Here is a 23,352-nt window from a genome sequence, read left to right on the forward strand (position 1 = left end):
TTCAAACAAGTAACATGACTTACCAATTTTATATTTTCAAACTAAATTGTCAAAGAGCGTAGTTATCTAGCAAGTAGTTTTTACGTTGTAGTGCTTATGGTATGGATTATGTTTCGATTTCTTCATGTCCCACAAATCGTTGACAGTTTGAAACAATTTGCAGTTAAATTGTTCAAAATTTACAAAAGTTAATACTGAAGAGAACTCTTTTATCACCCTTGAACAATTCACTTTGCTGAACACCTTAAATATTTTGAATTAAAGCATACGGGTTGATTTCTATGCTCTTTGACTTGAGGTTTGATACGTGAAAGAACCACTAGTTCAAGCATTTCAATCAATGATTGTCCTAATCCGCCTCAGAAAATGTAAAAAAATTTAAAAAAAACGGGTCATGCATGGTGTGGGGTCCAAAAAGCACACCAAAAATTTTGAAAAAATGGTTCCGTGGTCTAGTTGGTTATGGCATATGCTTAACACGCATAACGTCCCCAGTTCGATCCTGGGCGGAATCATTCGGGAAGATGTCTTCTGAACTTTTTTATTATTTTGGTTTGGCAATCTTTGCAGTGTAATTGTTAGCTTAATTGATGCAAAACATTTGAAGAAATGAAAACGTCTAAACTTCTTATGTTTTTAATATTCGATGTATATTTAATTAAACTTCTGATCTTTGATCCAAATTGATATATTTTTTTTCAGTTTTACGTTCAACTTTTATCAAGAGTCAAACTAATGATTCATTTTTCCAACTCTAAATTCAACACTGTTTTGAAAATTCAAGGTTAAGCTAAAAGAAAGATGATTTTGAACAATCTTTAAAAAGGTTATGAGTTTGAAAATTTCATTTTGTTGTCTTGAGCGGTTAAAATCTTTGAATCAAGATTTCGAAATTGATAGCGATATCTTAAAAGATAAGCAAGATCTTCAAAATACAAAGTCAAATAGATTAGAAATCATTGTATGGTTATTTGGTATTTAAAAAGTAATTTGACTCTTTTACCATTAGATAACTTTATTGCTATCATAAGTTTGAAATTTGCTTTTCAAATTTGAATATAGGGTGAAACGAAATACAACAAATTAAGTTGCAAATATTTGTCATACCTCAAATCCACCAATTTTGAAATTGTTGAGTCATTTGCGATTGCTTTTACATTATTGTTTACATCTTTTCATACCGGCAATTGAACCGACTTTTAGTGAACAAACTAAATATTTAAACTAATTTAGTATCGAATTTAGATCGTTAGGACTAAATTTTTTACATCCTATGTATCTTTTTATCATGCTTCTCTTTAGTGAATTAGATTATCCACGGATAAGATACTGGTTCATTCAAAAAATAATGCTGTGATCCAAGTAGTTCTTAAAACAAGCCAAATCTGACTCAGTCAATTAGTCCAACAAATGATTACAATCTTTGCTTCCAAATTGTAGTTTAAGGGGAACTTTTGAAACAACCAAGAAAAAAATTGCAGCTAACAAATTATTTTATTTTGTGACAAGTTTCGTATCTTGAGCTCACGTCAAACCAAAAACGTAAAAATAAAATTAAATTAAAAAAAAAAAAAGATGGATTGACTAAAAATAGGTAGAGAATAGCACATAACCCAAGCAATAAATCAAATGATATTCATTTAATTTGTCAATCCAACCAAGTTCTATTGAGAATTTAATCAAACATATGATCTCAATTGAAACTTTAGTCTGAAAGACATGAATTTGACTATTTTTAAATCAATTGTAACAAATGAAATTTAAAGATAAGTCATGAATGTTTTCCAATATTTTGTTCCATTGGAAGATAATTGACTAAAATAATTTGAAATATTAAGGTAAGCCAAATTAAAATCGATCTAATTGGTTGAATTTAAAATTGATTTTTAAGGTTTTTATAATATTTCAATTTAAAATCTTATTTCGAAACTCCAAATTTTTCACTCAATCTTTCATAACCAATGAAGAAGCATCTACTCAAATCACCGGGTTTAAATTGAAAATATGAAATATGAATATCGAATCGATATTTAAATGTGAAAAGTTATTTCCGACTGAAAATGTAAATCCATTCAATTGGGTCCATCCGTTCGACTTCTATAAATTCATATTTTTAATTAAAGCCTAATTATAAAGTGTGGATTTCAATTGTGTAAAAAATTCGAATTCTACAATATGTAAGTAAGTATAGCATACATGAAAAAAAAAAAAACGATATGTGTGGAATGATGTATGTTGTTGGATGTTAATTGATCAATAAATTCTATTGTTTATTTTAACAAAATAAAAGAGGGCTTTTTATGATCGATTTTCAAAAATTAAATTTACTAAGTCTTTGTTTAATATTGTGATGCAACTAATGAATAGTTCTGTCTAAAATATTCTTGAGATATCAATCGTCAGATGCTAATGGTATCAATAAAATTGTATCTACATACAATTTGAATCTTTACACTTCAATTCAACTTCTTTCTCCTCATGATGAAATATTCTTTACAAAATCTCGGTATTGTTCAAAATAATCGGATTTATACGAATTACACAAAATCTGAGAAGCAAAATAATACGAGAAGAAAAATAAGGTTTTATAAATTTTGCGATATTTTTTTTTTTATTTATTTTTATTTCTATAGAGATTTGAAAAAATAATAACTAACCGCCTTTAATTCAATACATTTTGAGACAACATACAACGTAACCATCATAATATGAATGTTAATGAAGAACTACATTTTACGGATCGATTTGAGGTTATGCTATTTGTTCTTCTTTGGTTTTCAGGTATTATGTATATTATCACCAGATTCTTATTTCCACTTATATATATATATATTTTTTAAATCAATCGTCAATCAATTAGTTCACGTCTAAATTTATATTAAAAAAGGAAAAACATCCACAATTTTTCCAAAGATCTAGTTAAGTCAATTTCTTGTCCTTTGACGATGAAACTAAATATATATTTGACGTATAATTTGATGCATAAATCGTTTCTTTTTAGAATCTAAAAATTTGAAATATTAAACGAAATGATTGTTCGTTCATTCAATTGATTGATTGATGTCTCCCCGAGTTTCGATCTTCAACTTAGAATTTAGGGTATTACGTACATTCCAAACGAAAAATAGAGGAGATACAATAAATTGTTTTAATTGCTATATACAACAATAATTCAGTCACATTCCCTTCTTGCATAGAAACATTTGATTCATTTGTTCATGATGTTTGAATTATACGTTTTATATTGTTCCAGGAATTCTATGAACAAAGTTTTCAGACTATTCTGTATGTTCTAACCCCTTAAACTTCTTTATTGATCTTCTTGAACAAGAATTTCGATTGTTTATTGATTTCATAAGTTTTACAAGCTTTGTATTTTTTCGATATAATTTTAATGGAAGATTTAATCAATATAACATATATTCAGAACATTTAAGCCATTATACCTTCAAGTTCTTCCTAATTTATACAGAAAGCAAATCTTGACCCACAAATACAACATCAATTCATTGCATAAATTCTACCTTAAGTATTGTATGTAGTAAGACTTATCATCATTTTAGTACAATAGTTATTTATTTTTAGCTCAGTTTATTTTTCGGTAAAATTATTTTCATTTTTACATTGTTTCAAATTTCTACATCAACTATTTTTTCATTTTGTGAAAATTTTTTCAAAATGCCTTTCGATTTTTACAATCATGGCTGATTCACAGTTGTTATGAAGTTTTTATTTCTCTTATCTAAACACCCTTAGAAATAAAAAGTAGTCATAAGACAAGATTAAAGTCACAAGGATGACTTCTTTTAAATTTTATATTATCTTATTTTTTTTCTTAATCATGGGGTTTGGTTATAAAATTTAAGTTATAGATAACAAGATGACTATTGATCATCTTTTTATCTCTTTGTTGAAATTGGACATTCCCTTTCAAGGTAGATAGACAAAATTAAAAAGAAAATAAAATATTATTAAATTATTTTTTATGTCATCTCGGAGAAAAGTTGAAAATTTAAGTTTATCCGCTGGAATAATATATCAAACACATTACTCTTTTACTTCTGAGTGTAAGCTGAAAAATTTTTCAACATGTAAAAAAACTGTGGATGTATCGTCGGTGTTGTTGTGGTGGAAACTATTTAATTTTTCATTCTTCAATTGGTCTCTGATAGAATAAAATCACTAAACCGACTAAAATTATAGTTTAAACCTAAGTTAAAAAAAGTGTCTTACTTTAATTTGAATTAATCAATCAAATACTTTTCGTACGGCATCAAAATTTGTTAAACTCAAAAATTTGGTCTAATTTTAATTCATTCATTTTAAACTTTTCTTTCAAACCTTCTTTTCTTTTATCCTCCAACTTTAATACTTTATACATAATCTGTATTGTATTGTGTTAAACATCCTTACTTCAATAGTTTAGATTTGAAAATATGATTTGCTTTTTGTATTGTTCTGTTTGATTATTTTATTCTTTATTGTCTTTCCTTTTGTTAGTTGTTTTTTTTTTTAATTCATCATATCTTTATTAAATTCACACAATAACTGAGGAGGGTTTTTGATATACTAACAAACTTCGACAAGTATGGTATCATAACTCACATAAATTCTATATATTAATATCTAATTTTTTATTTGTCTATCTCTCAATATATCTCTACTTATAACATACTCTATTGTTTTTAAATCAAAAATTCTATTTTTCCTATCTTTAAATAAAAAATTAATACTTTATACATTTACAAAATAATATTTCACAATTTTAAATAAATAAATCAATTTTTCACCAACTTTATTATAATTTATATTATTTTTGAAACAACTTTTTACATCTGTTTTCAACGTCTTTTTATCGTTTGGATATTCATTTTATCTTGAAGTGAAAAACCTTATCATTATCTTCATCAAAGAGAAATCATTCATAGTTTCAACATATATGTTCAAAACTTAACTGAAACAAATATATACCGGAAATAAGAACAATAAATCCATTCATCAACAAACTATCAATTAAACATTCAAATTGCTACAACAAATACAACTTTGGTACACCAATTTGAATCAAAATAAACCAATAGCATATATCATTGACTATCAAAGACATTTATTCAAAACTTACTCAGTTTCAAATCAACTTAAATAAAATATACATAAATCCTAACAATTCAATTAAAAACCACTTAAATTAACAACATACATAATGTCAATATTTTCAGTAGGGTTATTTAAATCCTTTTCAAATGAAGATTTATATACTATATCAAAATCTTATCCATTAAATTCTTCACATATTTATCAACCTTTTACATCAAAAAATATATTACATTTTCAATTTAATATTCATAAATTTTTAAATAGATTAATATATGGTACTAAGAGACTCAACGAGTTATTTCCAAAAATTAACAAATCATTTATAACAAATTTTAATAACAACAAAAATCTTCAAAATAAATCATCTTTCCCAATAAATTGTGCAGCTGATGATTTAGATTTAGGTTTTGATGGTAGTGAACAAATATTTTTTAATAATAATGAATTAAATGATTTAAATAATCTTAATAATCATCATCATAATCATCACCATAATCATGATAATGAATTTATTCATAATAATATAAATTTTAATGGTTATTCAACTAATTTTCCAAATTCAAATTTTAATAATAAAAATGGATTTAATGATGATATTATTACTCCACTTTATCAACAACAATATCAATTTGAATTACAACAACAACAAAATCAACAACACCAGCAACAAAATTACCATCAAAACCATCATCATCATCATCATCATCATCAACATCAACAACAACACCACCAAACTAATAACCAAAACTTACCAATGTTCGATGATTTCTTCGAAGCTCATCAACATCATCACCACCACCACAGCAAATCAAACAAATTTAATGAAAATATTTTTGAATCATCAAATAATAAAAAACCTTCAAATTCAATGGATGTTTTCGATATTATGAATAAATCAACTATTTCATTTTCACCAAAGACAAGTAAATTAAATAAGGAAAATTTAAATAATAATACAAATTATCAAATAAATTATTCAAAATTTCAAGAATTTCAAGAATTTGATCATCATCAACTTTCTCAACAACAACAACCACCACCACCTTATTTTGATGATTTTCAACATGATAATGATGAATCTAATAATATAAATATTCCTTCAAAATCAAATACTACTAATAATAAAGAATATGAATTATATTTACAATCAAGTATTGGTGGTACAAATTCATCTATATCTTCTGCTGATAGTTTTTTAAGTCCATTAGATGATGAAATTTTTGGTAAATATTCAAAATCTTCACCTGAATCTTTTAGTTTTGAAAATAATAAATTAACTTTACATTCACAATCTCAATTGCAACAACAACACCAAATTCAATCACAATCATTACCAGTAAATTTACATTCTCATCAACATTCAAAAAGGAAAAACTTAAGGAAAAGAAAATTAGAAATTACATCAACTACTTCACCATCTTCAATTTCATCAAATAATGATTTAGATTTACCAATTTCTCCTACAAATACAATGTATAAACAACCAAAACAAAAAAGTAAAATATCATCAACTACCAAAACCACTGCAACCACTACCAAAACCAAAAAAATGAAATTATCAAAAACTAAAACCAAAAAAATTACCGTCAAACAAGAACCAAATACTTCCCCTGTTGAACTTCCCAAAGAAGAAGAAGAAGAAATCGATGAAAATTTAAAACCAACTATAACAACAACAAGAACAAATAATCAAACAGTTCGAAAATTATCATATACAACAAAAACAGGTAAAATAGATCATACATTTGAATGTCCACATTGTGATGCAAATTTTAAAGTAAAAGGTTATTTAACAAGACATCTCAAAAAACATAATCTGTCCAAGGCATTTATGTGTCCATTTTATCAAGAAAATGGTAAAAATGGTACAAAATGTCATCCAACTGGTGGATTTTCAAGAAGAGATACTTTTAAAACTCATTTAAAAGCTTTACATTTTATTTATCCTCCAGGAACAAAATCAAATGAAAGAATATTATATAGTGGTAGATGTGCTGGATGTTTTCAATTTTTTGAAAATAATTTTCAATGGTTAGAAAAACATATTGAAACTGGTGATTGTCAAGGTACTGTAATGTATAAAGAACAAATAAATCAAAGATTATCTTCAACTAGTAGTTCTAATGATAATGGTTCATTGGGGTCAAATGATTTAGGAGGTTCTTCTTTTATTGATAATGATATTGTTGGATTAATGGAAGATAATGAAGATTATGAAGAAGAAGAAATTATTGATGATGAAGATGATGTTGACGAAGATGAAGATGAAGACGTTGATGAGATTTAAACAAAATTCAACTAATAGTTAGTGCTGGTCATTATATTTAATTTTAATTTTATAGACTTTTTTATATTTAAAAAATTATTCTTTATTCTATATTGATTTTTAATAAAAGAAAAGAATGTTTGTTTTTAATATTGCTTTAATTTAATTTATCTAATTTTGTAAAATTACTGATCTCATTATTTCTACTCTTCGATTTATCATGAAGTAGTTATATCAATTGGATGAGTAATTAGGAATCATAATCTACTTAGTTTTTTAAAAGTTCCTTATGTCAAAAATATTGAAGTTTTGACATTCAATTTAATTTTTGAAACAAATTTTAGACAAATAAACGAAAAATTTACACAGGAATTATAGATTATTTTACTTCGTCAATTACTTCGTCAAAAATTGCAATTAAAAGTATTTGAAAACTCGACTTATCAATTTACCTGAGTCTATGTACTTGTACATAACTGTATAACTAAAGAAAATGAAGGAAACAATTATTACACACTCATCAAATTAAACTAAAAAAGTTTGAATATGTTTAATACGAAGATAAAAACCTCAAAATACATGGGAGGTAAGTTAAAAGAATTTGCCAGATTGATTCATAATATATTAGAATCAAAGCTTGGACTACAATTTTATTCATCAAGTTTCAACTTTCCAATTCTTCCAAACAGGTTATTTTGAAAAACTTAAATACCAATTTTAAGGATGCTGGTAGATCTGACGCTGTCCAAATAGTTATCTACCATCAATGGTGGTCTTTATTTTATCTGTAGACGGCTTCAAATTACCCAGAATCTTTAAACTTGATATTTGAGTGTTTCATTAGCAGTTAAACATTCCCGTAGCAGTTAAGCATTTCATTCTTCAAAATAAAATACAAAGATGTCTAAAAAACATTGGCGAGTAGTCCTTTAGCTTATTTGATTAATGCTCTAGATGGTACATTAGTTCGTTTTGGTAAAATCATATATCAGAGTGCAAATGATTGAATACTTAATCGTTCCCTCGTCTTTTTCCTTTTCCTTTTCCTTTTCCATTTGATCTTGTAAATTGGTTTTTTTAACCCTCTGAGATACGGTTGGACTATGTTTGCACAATAAATTGGTGATGTTTCATCAATTTAATATGATACAAATTTCGTGTTTTTATTTTTATTGAGAGATCTAATAATATTCGTATCTGCTAACTCGTTTACAAGATCTTTCAGATACAGAGTAAAATACTTGATTTGGTTCTAATCTACGACATTAAAAAGCTCAGGCATGGATCTATTCGTACTACAGCTCGTACTACAGAAAAATCCTGAATATGATAGTTTGTTGAAGACGATTTCTTTGTTATTGTTTACATTCCGTGAAGTTTAATTTGAAGACAAAATCAATAAAAAATGTAAACAATCAGAATCATACGAAAAAAAATTTAATTTTTTAAGGAAACTACAAGATCTAAATACAAATCCAACAGTCTTACTAGACCAAATAAAACATATATTCACCTACATCAATATACTTTATCATCATTAATATCAACAAGCTGTTTAAGATAATTTTTTGCTTGTTTTATTTGTCATTCATTTCATTTTCATTTCATTTATCGTATCATAACTTTTCGTTTATCAAAATATTACTTTTACCATTATAATTACAAAATTTTCGTTTAACACTTCACAAACAAAATAATATCACCAAGAAACAGAAAAAAAAAGGCCAGGGACCAATTAACTTAATCCATTCATTCACATAAATTCACATTTACAATAATGTATGATGAAAAATATCAACTGAATTTTCCAAATTCAAATTATTTATCAAATTTAAATAATTTAAATAAAACAAATCAAACTATACAATTAAATAGATTACCAACTTTAGGAGAAATTTTAGCAAATAAATCAAAATCTCCTGTTGATTTATTTACATTTTATCAATTTATGCAAAATGTTGAAAATAAAGTTGATTATTTAGATTTTTGGTTTGATTTAATAAATCATTTAAATTTATGTAAACATTATGTTAAAGGTTTAAGAGATTCTATAATAAGACAATCTTCTCATTTTAATAATTCTTCAGACATTCATAATCAACAATTAAGTAATCCAGCCGCTCAACAACAGTTTCATCAACCACATTCTCAACAACAGCGAAATACTACTGGATCATCATCAGAATTTAATCGACAATCTTTTTTTCAAAGTCCTAATGAAATTAGAAATTCAAACCCTGTATCTGAAAAATCTCAAAAACATAAATCTTTAAGTTCTTCAATATTATTAGATTTAATTATAAATGACAATATATTAGAGGAAAATGATTCTCATAGATTATCTGCATTTTTAAGAGGTGATATAAATTTAGATAATATTGATCCAAAATTAAAAAATTTAATTGAACAATATAATTCTGAATTAGATGAATCTAATGTTAAAAGAACAAGTTCTCAATCTCAATTACAGTCATCACATAATATTTTAAATAAAACTCCTCCTTTATCATCTGGTCAATTTAATTCTTCAAAAAATAGTTTAGTAAGATCATCACCAAGTTTTTTACATTCAACAAATTATAAACCTCCCAAAAATTATCAAAATCAAAATCAAAATGAAAAAAGAGTTAGTTCAAATTCTGGTTTATTTTCTGATTATGATGATTCTGATATTGATCAACATCCTCATTCAAATGATTCATTATATGAAAATCAGTTAGATATAGGTCAAGCTGATAGAGCTATAAGTGCTTCAAATTATGTACAATTACAACAAAATAGTAGTTCAAATATATTACCACAATCTCCCTTAGCATCATCATCAAAACAATTACAGCAACAACCACAACAACCACAACAAAGAAATCGAGAATCAACAATCAATCCATCATTATTAGAAAAATTAATAAAAGATTCACCAGCATCAACAAATAATAAATCATTTATAACAAGAGAAAATTTAAAAGAGTCATCACATAATTTATTATTAAAATATTTTGTTGAAGATTCAGAAAAAAATTTAAATTTACCTTCCCAGCTAAATTCATATATTATAAAATCTATAGAAATTGATGGTAGAGATGATCCTGATATTTTTAATTATGTTAAAAATTATATTTTTAATAAATTAGAAAATGATCATTTACCTAAATTTCTTGATTTTATGGCAACAAGAAATATAAATCATTCAAATTTTTTAAGAATCTTGTTGGGATTCTTTTTTTTATTTATTGGATTTTGGATTGGATTTATTTTTATATTTTTAAATTATAGAAAAGGGTTAAGACCAGTTGTTATAGTACCATTCTTATTAAGTTTTTATTTTATAATTTCTTCAATTTATTTAGTTGATCCAATTTTAGCTTGGTTTGGTATACTGGAAACTTTTTCAAAAAATAACATTAGTGGTGGTAAAAGAAGTAAAGGAAAATTAATTTTAAAAATTAAAGAACCTTTTATTTATAAATTTATTTTAAAAAGAAGTTTATGGGTTTTATTTTTAATATTATTATTTACTGCTATTTTAACTATTTTATTTAGTTTAGTTCCTGGTCATCGTTTATAATTTAAATACTTTTTATGTACTATTGTATAATTTTTAATATCATAATTTAATATGAATAATAAAGTCTGTAGGAGATTTCGTTATTACTTGAAACTTTGTAGTTAATAGAACTCAATAGTTGATAAATAGTGTGCAAATACGGTGATAAAATAAATCTATGAAAGTATCAACCTAAGATAGAGAGACCAATGTTAAAGTAGTTAAAGCCTTCTCTACAATTTAGTTTGTTATCAGAATGAACTATTTGTATTTTATAATTAAAAAAGATGCTATGATATTACATAAATAATCCCTAATTATAAATTTTTAATTTGACTTTACTACCCTGATGTAAAATCAAATATTAAAAATATTTAAAAACCTCTTTTATCATCATTATTACTGCTTTCCTTCTATACAACAATTACCAAACTAATTAATATATATGTATGTATTAATTAATTTATTCAGCATCATCAGCCAAAAAAGCTTCTCTTTTTTCAGCAATTCTTTGTTGTCTTCTTTCTCTTGCAGCTCTATTTCTAACTCTTCTTGCTTCAGCTTCATCTTTAAGAGCTTTTTCTCTTAATGCTTCAGCTTTAGCAGTAATAATATGTTCAACTAATGATCTTTTATGTTTAAAAGTATTACCTTTTGCAGCTTTATATAAATTATGATATAAATGTTTATCAATTTTACCAGCATCTCTATATTTTGCTAATAATCTTCTTAAAACTCTTAATCTTCTCATCCATAAAACTTGTGATGGCATACGGGCATCTTTTGTACCTTTTCTTTTACCATAACCCATATGTCTACCAGCAGATTTACTTTCTTTTAAAGCTCTTGCTCTTGATCTTGAATGAGTAGTATCTGGTTTTTTAACAATTGTACCATTTTTATATAATTTTCTAATTGCTTGTCTTGAATTTGCTTGTGAAATTTCTGAAGTTTCATTTGGATCTAACCAAATTTTTCTTTTACCAACTCCAATGACACTAGCTGCAAGTCTCTTTTGAGTTCTTAAATTAGCCCTATTGAAGTTTTGTTAGTATTCTATGGTTTCCATTTTATTGTGATTTATATTTGGGTTTCTAAATGATGAGTTGGAGGGTTGGATTTAATATTCTAATTTGATGATCTACAAAATATAGATAAGATAGTTGTGGTTGAACTTTGAGTATCGATGGTTGTAGTTGTATTCAGCAGGCTATCTAGTTTGATGAAGTGTGGTAGAATATCCTCTTTATGATAAAAGTTTTGCCATTCAATGATCATTCATACAATTTTTCTACTTCGTAGAAGGTCTCCGACCACTTTGTTTCATTTGTAAGTTCCCTCTCTTTCTCACGTTGTCATTTTATCATTTAATCACCCAATATATCTATCATTATCCCCATTTTTAAACATACATTTTTGATTAGTCTTGATGTATTGACAGTACTATTTCGTCTGAAATTTTTTTTTTCTTTCTCCTAGAAAACGAATTCGCTATGTTATGAAAATTAACTATGTGAAGTAGTTTTGTGTAACTGAATTAGTAGTATTTTAATTTTTAAATAATTCAAAGTATGTGAGTAGGTCTATAGACCTGATATGTTGTAAATATGCTACCAAGCTGAATGTACATTGATGTCTTTTTTTTTTAGATTAAGTGTCAGAAAAAATAAAAACTTTCAATTTCACGACGTGTTTTACGACTTGCTTCACGACTTGTTTTACGACTTAGGCATTTTGCTTCAATTCATTTTCCAATAACGAAATCAAAAGCGAAACATTAAACATGAAACAAAAATGATTGATAAAAATCGCACCAGTATGAAAATTCAAAACACAGAAATAAAATTTAAAGAAAAAAAATTCGTTATATCTCATAAACTAAAAGTACATTGCCTTAAATTTAAAAGAAGAAAAAGAGATGATCTAAGATGATGAAACTAGAATCAAAAAGTTTCTAAATATAACAACCATTTATTGAAAAAAAAATATTAAAAATTTACATTAAATTAATCTATATAAAATAATATTATACCCAAATAAAATATGAAGAAGCAGTTGACTGTACTTCTTTTTTTAATAAATTAAAAGAACTGAAAATATTTAAAACAAACCCTTTTAATAAATACTTGTTACTTGTAAAAAAATGTAAGTATACGTAATAATACATCTTCTGATTCCAATTTATGATCCTTAACTTCCTTATTTACTCCTTACTTTATAATACTTTATGATCCAATTCCCTTTTCCTCTTTCTAACTTCATCTATTCCCTAACATCTATTTCTTCTTTTATTTTATTATTGACTACAATCAATCCATCTTTTATTACACCAACCCTTAACAGTATATTGAGTTTTAGTAATACCAGAATTTGGAGATTTTCCATTAATTTCCCAATGACCATTTTTTAATATTCCACAAGGTTTTATACTTGGTTTTAAATCCCATGGTAAATATTTACCTTTTTTACGAGTTATTGTATTTGATTCGGAGGAGTTTGATTGAAGGTTAGGTAAATAAATATAATTTTCTGAATCAATAAAATCTAATGGAGAATCATCAATTCTTGGTTTTAATATAACTGAATTCCATAATTTTTCTCTTGATAAATTTGAAATTTTATAGATATTAAATTGCTTATGAAATTTTTTTAAATTGGGGTTTTTTTTTATAATGGTGTATAAATCTTCTTGAGTTAATGAATTTGGTAATGTTTTTGAATTAATTCTTGAATTATAATCATATGCATATAATCTCATAAATTGTGAATTTATTCTTTGATCTCTATTTTTGAAAATTGTTCTAATTTTTGGTTCATTTGATTTAGAAACTGTTGAGAGTGGTGTTGTTGTTGTTTCTGGTAAGATTGTGTCATGTTCATGTTCTGTTTCATTAAATGTGATTAATTCTTCTGATGATTGATGTAATATTTCTTCTTCTTCTTCTATCTTAATATTTGCTAGTTTTTTTTGTTGTTGTTTATTATCAATTGGTAATTTATCATCTGTTAATCTTGGAGAATCTGAAATAAAACTAATTAATTTATCTTTTGTTGAATTTTTAAAATTTTGAACTGATGTAGTTAAATTAGAAACTAAGGATTTTTTGACAAGTGGTTTTTGATCTGTGGTCTTTGATTTTGAATTTTTTAATAAATTATATAAAGAATCTGTTGATGATGCTGATATTGAAGTTTTTGATGGTAATGATCTATTATTAATTTGTGAAGAAACTGTTGAAAATGAAATTGATTGTGATGGATCACTTGTAAAAGAATTTTGAGTTAAACAAGTTTTGAAATTATTAGTTGGTGATAAACTAAGATTAGATGATATAATAGTAGTTGTAGTTGTTGTTGATGATGATCTTGTGTAATTATTTGGAGAGAATGTGGTAGATGAATATGATAATGAAGATATTGATTCATTAAATGATAAAGGTGTAGTAATTAATGATGAAATAGATGAAGAAACTGACATTGAAGTTGGATTATAATCTTCATCTTCTTCATTGTCGTTATAATTTGTACATGTATAATTTCTATTATCATTATTATTGTTTGAAAATGGATGTAAAACATTTGTAGGTAATGAAATATAAGAATTATATGATATATCATCAGAATTTGAAGAAGATTGATCATCTGAATAGTTACAATCACAATCACTTGAACAATCATCTACTGAAAAGTCAGCACTTGATATTTTTGGATCATTATTGACATTATTACTATTACTACTGTTCAATGGATGAATTTTAGTTTCTTGAGATATTATTAATGATGAAATTTTTCTTAATTGTGTTCTTGAAGGTTTTAAAGTTGGTGATTTTGATTTTATTTTTGATAAGTTATTATTTATGCTATCCTTATTTATTTTCTTTAGATTTGGTATATCTCTATTATCATTATTTCTTATATTATGTTGATTATAATGATTATTATTATTTATTATTATTGATGAATTTAAATCATTTAAAAATTGTTCAAATTCCATATTAATAGCCATTTTTAACACAATATTTAATTTTTAGTTATTGATGTTATCATTAATTTGATTAATAAATTGTTATATTGACATTATACGTGTATAAGTATGAATCTGGTTATTTATTTAATTTTAATGTGTTGGTGTATTTATAATTTTAAAGTTAAAAAAACTAAGATAAGAATGAATAGTTTAATTTTTTTGGGTTGTAGATTGTATGAATGATAAGTATAAGTGTAAATGATGATGATGAATGGTGCTGGTTTAAAACCACGGTAGGGATGATGGAATGAAAGTCGATATGAAGATAATATTACTTATAACTTTTTACAATAACCGATTTTATTAAATGATGGATATTTAATATTTTAAATAGTACTGTTGGTATTAATAATTTAGTGTAACATTATTACATAATATATTATATATTGTTTTAATGTATGTAGTGTTATTAATCTTTTTATTATTTAAATTGCCATTTGATGATAATAATTTATTATTATATTACTACTATACCAACCACAAATACTAGAACTATTAATCAATTACACCTAAGGAGTTATAATAATTTTGAATGATCCATCTTAATCCAAGATTAAATCTATTGGTATTATAATTATTATCATTTTTCTTGTGTATTTGACCAGTCAAAAGAGTTTAATCAATAAAAGCATAAGAGATATCAATTCTACTTTAGGACTTCCTTTGATCGTTTGAGAAGAATGACATAAACTGAAGCCAAAAGAAAACAGACGAAAGCTTATTTGGATTGAAATTTTCACAGTTCGTTGACGATTAAACAAGTTATTTCTTTATTAATACATTGAATTCCATTAATTTTTGAAAATTTAACTTTATTATCATAAACCTTATAATTTGATGAAAAGTATATTATTTAACTTTTCTTGAAAATGAAAAAGAAATAAAATAACTCAATAGATTGTAGCATCTACTCTACAATTACTTATCATAATTAGTGAAAAATATACTTGAGCAAACAAAGATTTATCAAATTTTTGAAACAAAATGACCAAATTACTGAATAGAAGTTGAACCATCTGTTATCGTTGACTACACTTGGTGACTATCTCTTAAGTTTCAACTACCTAATTGCTATAAGTTTCAACTGAAAAATTAATCAAAATTTATTTGTCACTCAAAAGTTAAAAATTATAAAAAGTATATGTAATATTCGTTAAACATAAAAATTAAAACAATAGAAAAATGGATTTAAAAAAAAAAATCGATTATCATTTTACATTTATCACATGAAATACTAACAATATACTGTATAAGTATATGTATAATTCCTTTTCTTCTTGTTGCTTACGCTAAAAATTTATTTGACGTACTGAACTCGCTGTAAGAATAGAACGGAGTTGAGTGAAAAAATTGACCTTCTCACTACTACTATTACTACTCCATATTTTTAAATGGCTCAGTAATATTTTACCGTTTTAGTCTATTGTATTAAATAGATAAGAAATTCAAAACACTCATAACTTATTTTCAGTTCTTTTGACTTAATCTAAAATTAAAACAAAGAAAGTGCCTTATGAAACAAGGCTAATTAGTTGTAGATTAGACTCGTGTCCTTACTCGTTTGTCCTTATCTTTATCAACAAACTGTGGTTAATGGTTAAGAATCTAACAATTCAAACCTCTCATACAATAAATATTACGGGAATATGGGTGTTTCGGATTTTGACATTATTGGTAATTAATAATAACCTGAAAATTAAAGTTTACAATTTCCGATATTTCGTTAAATTTTTCAAAATTGATTTGCGATTGAGATATTTGAATGAAATTTTCATACTATTGTACAGATTCTGTAATTAAATAAACCCGTCCTATTGATCAATATTACTATTAATAGTATTTTAGCCGATACGTACAATTTTTTGTTCTATTCGTACCTTATTTTTTTTTTCACATTTTCATGATGATTACGAAGTATATTAGAGCAATCATAGATTAGAGAAATCTCTTATCTTTGAAATATATATCGTCAAATATATAGTCATTAATTCCAATTCCAAGTTGGTACTTACTCTTGTACTTACTTAATTGACGAGTAATTAGCAACTTCTTGCTTCTTTTGAAATACCGTTTAAAATTATTACTAGACGGTATTGACCGAAGGAGTAATTTTTTGCCAGTTAGCGCACTTAAAATTCTACTACGGATTTGATTACTTGATTGAGATCTTGAGATCTAATTTTTTTTCAAATCTTAGATTCTCAAAGCTATGAAATACATTCGTTAGTGGAATAGAACTAAAAAATAGACAGAACTTGTTCTAGCTCGTCGCATCCAATTGATTATCGTTAAACCGATCGGATTTTTCCAGTTTTCTAATATTTTATTTAGTGCGGTAGAACGGCATGCATGTGGCATGTGTACGTTTGATGATGAAAACAAAAAAGCATAAAACATGAACAACATTACTTGACAACGATCACACAACAAACGAGAAATAGAACAAATAAAAGATCAACAATATGAAATTTTAAATTTGTTGTGGATAATGTTAATGATGATGATGATGTCAAAAAACTGAATCCCGTAAAATTCATATTTTACTTGACTCTATTTGAGTTGACTCTATTCAAACTATAAATCAAAGAAACGTTTCATTTTCCTAACTAAATTCTTAATTTACTCGCCTTATTCACATAACCATAATTTATAATTAAACTTTGGCCATTCTATTTATTCTCGTTATTTAAACGGCCCATTGAAACGGCAAAAATTTATCAAAAGTTCAATATAAATGAACTTCATTCACATCTTCAAATTATGTCCAAGTTCATGGATGATCCTGTTGTTCCATATAAATTATTTATTTTCGGTTACATTCACACGACTTTTGGGCTGATTATGAACATTCATTTTTTCGTTAGTTGATATTTTGTAGATTTGGATAGATACTTAATCAATCAACTCATATTAACTATAGATATTATTTGATAATATTCAATGATCATTAAGCAATCAAGTAAAGCCTAAAACACGTACGTACTTACAAATTGAATTCAACAAGAAAAGTCTTTGTTTGTTTATTAAATCTGCTGATTGTTTCTTTGACATCTTGCATAGATGATCCAGTAATTGGTAAGTTAGGTAAGTCTGTAAGTTTGGAATTTACAATTCGCATAAGTTCATTCAATTTTACAATTTTATTAACTTTTCGGAGCACTTAATAGAAAATGGATTTTTACAAATTTGATTTATTATTTGACAGAATTGAATTAAAAGCTATTTGGTAAAATATGCAAAGGCTACTGAGAATATGTTTTATGCAAGTGAAGTTGTTAATTTAAATGTATTCATGAATATTGCATAAGTCATTTTCTCAGTGGTCTTTGCATATTTGACCAAAATATGATAGATCATAACCTATTCTTTTGATTTATGAAGAGGAATTACAAGCTATTAAATCATGGACACATTTATACTGCAATATGATAGATCATAACCTACGACCTTTATTGATTTATGTAAGAAAAGACTATTACAAGCCATTAAATATATTAAAAAGACTACTTTAGTCAACAAATATCAACAACAACTAAATTTACCAAAGGATTCAAAAAAAAATTCAAACAGAATGCAAATAGGCTCAAAAATGGACATATCATGGCCCAACATCAATCATAACATCAACTTCAATGAATTTTAAACTTACAATTTGGACAAATTGGTCTCGTTATTGCACAAAAGATGGGTTTAAACATTTTTTTCTTACCCCAGGGGAACAGGAAGCTTAATTTATGCAATGGTTTGGTAAAATGAAAAACCAAATTTAAGTCACAACCAGAAGAATTTACCCAACCATTACACATAATAAGCTTTACGTTCTCATGGGGAAAGAGGAAGATGGTTGAATCCATCTTTCCCAATTTTACTCCTTGTTCAACAGCATCAGAGGTATCAATTAAATTTCAGCTAAGCCTAAAGTTGTACAAGATATAAAACTTCCTACAATTTTCATGCCGATTGCTAATTTTGAAAAAGCAAACTTTATGCAGGATGATTGTAAGTATAAAGTCTTGCAAAAGGTCATTTGCAAAATAAGTAATCATAAACAAAATGGTTTTAATTGAAAGCAGGATTATTAATGATACAGTACTAGTCAAAACATAGTATAACAACTGGTTTAAATATGGATATGAATTATTAAAGTAAGTTTATACACAAAATGGGAGATTTATTACTTCTTCTGGGATGAAATTTTTGTATATAAATTACCTTAATTTACATCTAAATTTAAACCAGATGTTATAACAAGAAGATGCTTTACACATATTTTAACCAAATTAGGTGTAGATGTGTGAAGTATATCTTTTACAAGTTTTATAAACAAAGAATTTGTTTAGTTTTAAAAACTTCCTAATACTAGTTGGTCCCAGAAAATAAATGCAAAATAATCATTATTGTTTTAATTAGACCATAGATTATATTCTATTTAAATTATCTAATTCAATACCTTTTACATCATGAGTTCTATCTGAAAATAAATCATCAGTACTTCCTCCATTAAAATTATCATTATTATTATTATCATCATCATCATCATCATCAACTATAAAATTATTATGATCATGATCATCTAATCTATTATATTTAGCATGTAATCGTCTACTTTGTTTATCTTTGATCTTATTTTTTTTGTTTTTTCGGTTCTTCCTTCTTCTTAAACCAATTTTTTGAAAACTTCCAATAATTCTATTTATTGGATTTATTGAATAAAAATCATTAAAAATTTCATCAATTTGTTCTAATTCAATACCTTTTGTTTCAGGATAAAATAATATAACACATATAACTGAAATTATACAAGAACCAGCAGGAAATAAATACATTGCCCATTTTATATTTTGTTTCAATATTGGAGCAAATAATCCAACAATAAAATTACTTAACCAATTACATGATACTGCTAAACTTACACCCTTTGATCTAACTGATAAAGGATATGATTCACCAGATAATAAAAATGGTATTGGACCAAATCCAAAACCAAATGATGCATTATATATTATAACTAATATAGCAACTAATACTGGTGTATAATTTTTATCTAATAACATAAATACTGAAACTAAAGTTAAACATAAACCCATTGCTAAACCACTTGTAATTAATATAGGTCTTCTACCCCATTTATCAACTAAAAACCAAGGAGGAATAGTTGATAATAAATATATAATACCATTTATACCTGTCATTAATAAAGCACCAGAATGATTAAAACCAGCTTCTAAAAATACTAAAGGAGCATAATATGATATAATATTTATTCCATTAAATTGAGCAAAAATTAATGAAGAACAAGCAACAAATATTCTTCTTTTATAGTTTAAAAATAAATGTTTCCATGTTCTTTCATGTTTTGGAGTTAATTTTCTTTCTTTTATTATACTATTTTTTATCAAAAAAAATTCAATTTTGGGTTTCAAATTTTGTTGATGTGAATCATATAATAAACTCAATACATTAAAACCTTGTTGATCCATATCATTATCTAATAACCATCTTGGACTTTCAACTATAAAAAATCCACCAATTAATAATATTAAAGCTAATACAACTTGAACAAATAATGGTAATCTCCAACTTAAATTTGCTAAAAAGGAATGAGGTTTTTGACGAGTATCTCCAATATCTTGAATAAAATAACAAAAATAATCTACCCAAACACTTAAAGCATAACCACTTATATTTCCTGTAAATTCTCCACAAACTAATTTTCCTCTTTCTTCACTTGGACTTATTTCACATTGATATGATGGAACAATTGTTGATAATATACCAACTCCAATACCACTAAATACTCTACCCACGGCAAATACAAACATATTTGGACAAAAAGATTGTAAAGTTCCACCAATCATGAATATAAATGTACCTAATAAAATTGTTCTTTTTCTACCAAAATTATCTGAAATTTTAGCAACTAATATTGAACTTATCATTGCACCAATTTCTAATATAGATATAACAACTCCAATTGTTGCAGCACTTGGATCATGAAAATATCTATTAAAAGTATCAAAAGCTAAAATCCCACTACATACACCTTGTTCATAACCAAATAATCCAACAAATAAACTTACAAATGCACTGGTAAAATAAACTAATTTATTACCTTTAAATTTTAAATTTTTTGTATAATTTTTATTATTAAAATTTATATTATAATGATTTCCATAATCATCTATATCATCTTCATAATCATCTGTTGTACTTCTATTATCTTCATCAATATCTTCTTCTTCATTTTGTGAATGTTTAAACAGTATTGGATCAAATTGATCTAATTCTTCATCATCTGATAAACTTAATTCATTATGATCTGAGCTTGAACTTCCAATAATTTGATCATTATATTTTTTTTTACCGAGATTACCGTCTTGTTTTATTGTTGATTCATCTTCTTTTCTTTCATTATTATCTGTATTATTATCAGATTTATCAACTATAGTTTCTTCTTCAAATGAATCCCTATGTATTGCAACTGGTTGTTCAATACTTAAAATGTTATCATTAAATGGATCTATTTTATTCGGTAGTGGATTATATGACATTATGAATTGTTTTGCATTTGGTTAACATTAATTGTATGTTTGTTCTAGTCTAATTTATTATTTTCTAATTTTTCCCCCACGATATATTTTATTTTCCTATTAAATATAATTACGTCAAGAACTTTTATAGGAATCTAGTTAAGTTTTTGGATTAAGGATCTATAAGAAAATTATTGATTTTGAAGGGAGTGAATGAATGATACAAAGTAATTTATGAAGAATCTTATAAAATTAAGAATAAGAATGGTCTAATACTTGATATTAATCTATTTATTTGTTGAATAAGTTATTTTACGTACACTAGTAAAATAATAAATCTGATTGTTATTATTCGTATTTTTTAATCTAAGATATTAGTCTAGACTATTGAATATTTAGTTAACTTTGCTTTTCAGATATTGTCTTTGTCGTTTTATAATGAAATGCGACACCATAGTAATTTGGCTCTTGCACTACTCAAAGAAAGTATTACACGTTGTAAAATTTTTAACAATTAGGATTACTTTTGTTAAGATAGACTTTATATTGTCAATAACAATCACTGACTAGTCATCACATCCATTTTAAAATTCAAACTTCACCTTGGAATCAACTCCACTAATTGTTTGATGTCTAACAATGGATTATTTTTTGGTGATATCCTAGTTATTTCAAAACTCAAGTCATTGCAAAGAATTTTATCCGCCCAATATTAAATCTATTTTGGATCGTTAAGACAGGGTGGTGTCACTAGTTCTGTTTTACAATGATCTGATTCATTGTGTAATGAGTTGATCTTGATGTTTATCAGAATTGACGTGGATTCAAATTCATTAATTTTTATGGCATAAACTGTGACCGAGTTATTTGATCATAAATCTGGGCAGATCTGGGACACTTGTGTGTAGATGTATCATGTGTGGTCCATACACGTACACCTCCAAAAAAAATGTGTTTCAGATGTGCCTAAATTTGTGATCAAATATGAATTGCTGTTGATAATCGTATTATAAAGTTAACTTCAACAACTTCAAAAGCAAAACAAATTTGAGTTTGGTTTCAGAAAGAGTTGTCCTACAATCATCAAAATCAACGGGGGTTCTTCAAATACGATTGCAGACTAGTCAAAATATTTTGCCTCCTCCGGTTACTGCGAAAACTACTTCAACAAAAAATCGGCTACAAAGAGAAAACAGGTACACCGGAATCAATAGTGTCATCTATCAATACAGATGCTAAGTTTAATCCAGCAGAAAATATGCAGACGTTAAAATAATGAAATAACGTCGTTTTGGATGGACAATAAAACATGACAATTATTCTTACCTTAATGAATCTGAATTGTGAAAAGATCATGGAATGAATGACACTTTCATAACTACATTTAATAATTATTCATATGGTACAAGCTTATGTATCAATTTTAGATAAAGCTTCGAACAACATTCTTAAAAAAGCAGCGTACAACCTTAAAATTATGCTCAAAGTCAAGATTTTTATACATCATTAATCCAATGAATCAACTTTAGGTTCAACTTTAAATATCTTCAAAAACAATTATCATAGTGAGAAAGTCGCATGTTTGCATAATATTGATAATCTTGTGTAAATGAATCGATATTTGATGGTTTATGATTTATGATAAGGTTGTTGCAGCTTTTTGAAGTTGAATTTAAAGTTGAATCAATGATACCAATGAAGTCCAAGCATAATCTGAGATCAGGTACATACTCTTGTTCAGATGTATTTGTTTGATGTAAAATGGAAATTGTTTTTCATTATCCATTATTGAAGGAAGAACAAATTATATTATGAAGTTAACACTGTAAGATCTATTCGCAGTAAGAAAGTCAGACTCACGAAATCACGTTGAATTCAATTACTTTTG

At 25.9% G+C, this 23,352-nt stretch overlaps 3 protein-coding genes and 1 pseudogene across 4 annotated transcripts; 2 read left to right on the plus strand and 2 right to left on the minus strand. All coding sequences in view use genetic code 12, as the record gives it.

The window, feature by feature from the left end:
- Positions 1-5,203: 5,203 nt before the first annotated feature.
- On the plus strand, positions 5,204-7,384 carry STP1 (Stp1p; the record flags this gene model as incomplete). Its single annotated transcript, XM_051759030.1, has 1 exon — positions 5,204-7,384. The coding sequence occupies one exon, from the start codon at positions 5,204-5,206 to the stop codon at positions 7,382-7,384; it is 2,181 nt and encodes a 726-aa protein (XP_051617151.1).
- A 1,756-nt stretch (positions 7,385-9,140) lies between these two features.
- Positions 9,141-10,928, plus strand: RAX1 (Rax1p; the record flags this gene model as incomplete). The annotated part of the gene is made up of 1 exon (XM_051759041.1): positions 9,141-10,928. The coding sequence occupies one exon, from the start codon at positions 9,141-9,143 to the stop codon at positions 10,926-10,928; it is 1,788 nt and encodes a 595-aa protein (XP_051617152.1).
- A 442-nt stretch (positions 10,929-11,370) lies between these two features.
- KGF55_000415 lies at positions 11,371-14,913 on the minus strand (annotated as a pseudogene). Its single transcript has 2 exons — positions 13,238-14,913; positions 11,371-11,929 (listed from the first exon to the last, which is right to left on the minus strand). Coding segments are annotated over exons 1-2 (2,235 nt in total).
- Positions 14,914-19,352: 4,439 nt separating this feature from the next.
- Positions 19,353-21,485, minus strand: HGT5 (Hgt5p; the record flags this gene model as incomplete). The annotated part of the gene is made up of 1 exon (XM_051759062.1): positions 19,353-21,485. The coding sequence occupies one exon, from the start codon at positions 21,483-21,485 to the stop codon at positions 19,353-19,355; it is 2,133 nt and encodes a 710-aa protein (XP_051617153.1).
- Positions 21,486-23,352: the final 1,867 nt, after the last annotated feature.

Source organism: Candida pseudojiufengensis (genome assembly GCF_024610245.1).
Source record: "Candida pseudojiufengensis strain CBS 10847 chromosome Unknown scaffold6, whole genome shotgun sequence".
Lineage (NCBI taxonomy): Eukaryota > Fungi > Ascomycota > Pichiomycetes > Serinales > Debaryomycetaceae > Lodderomyces > Lodderomyces pseudojiufengensis.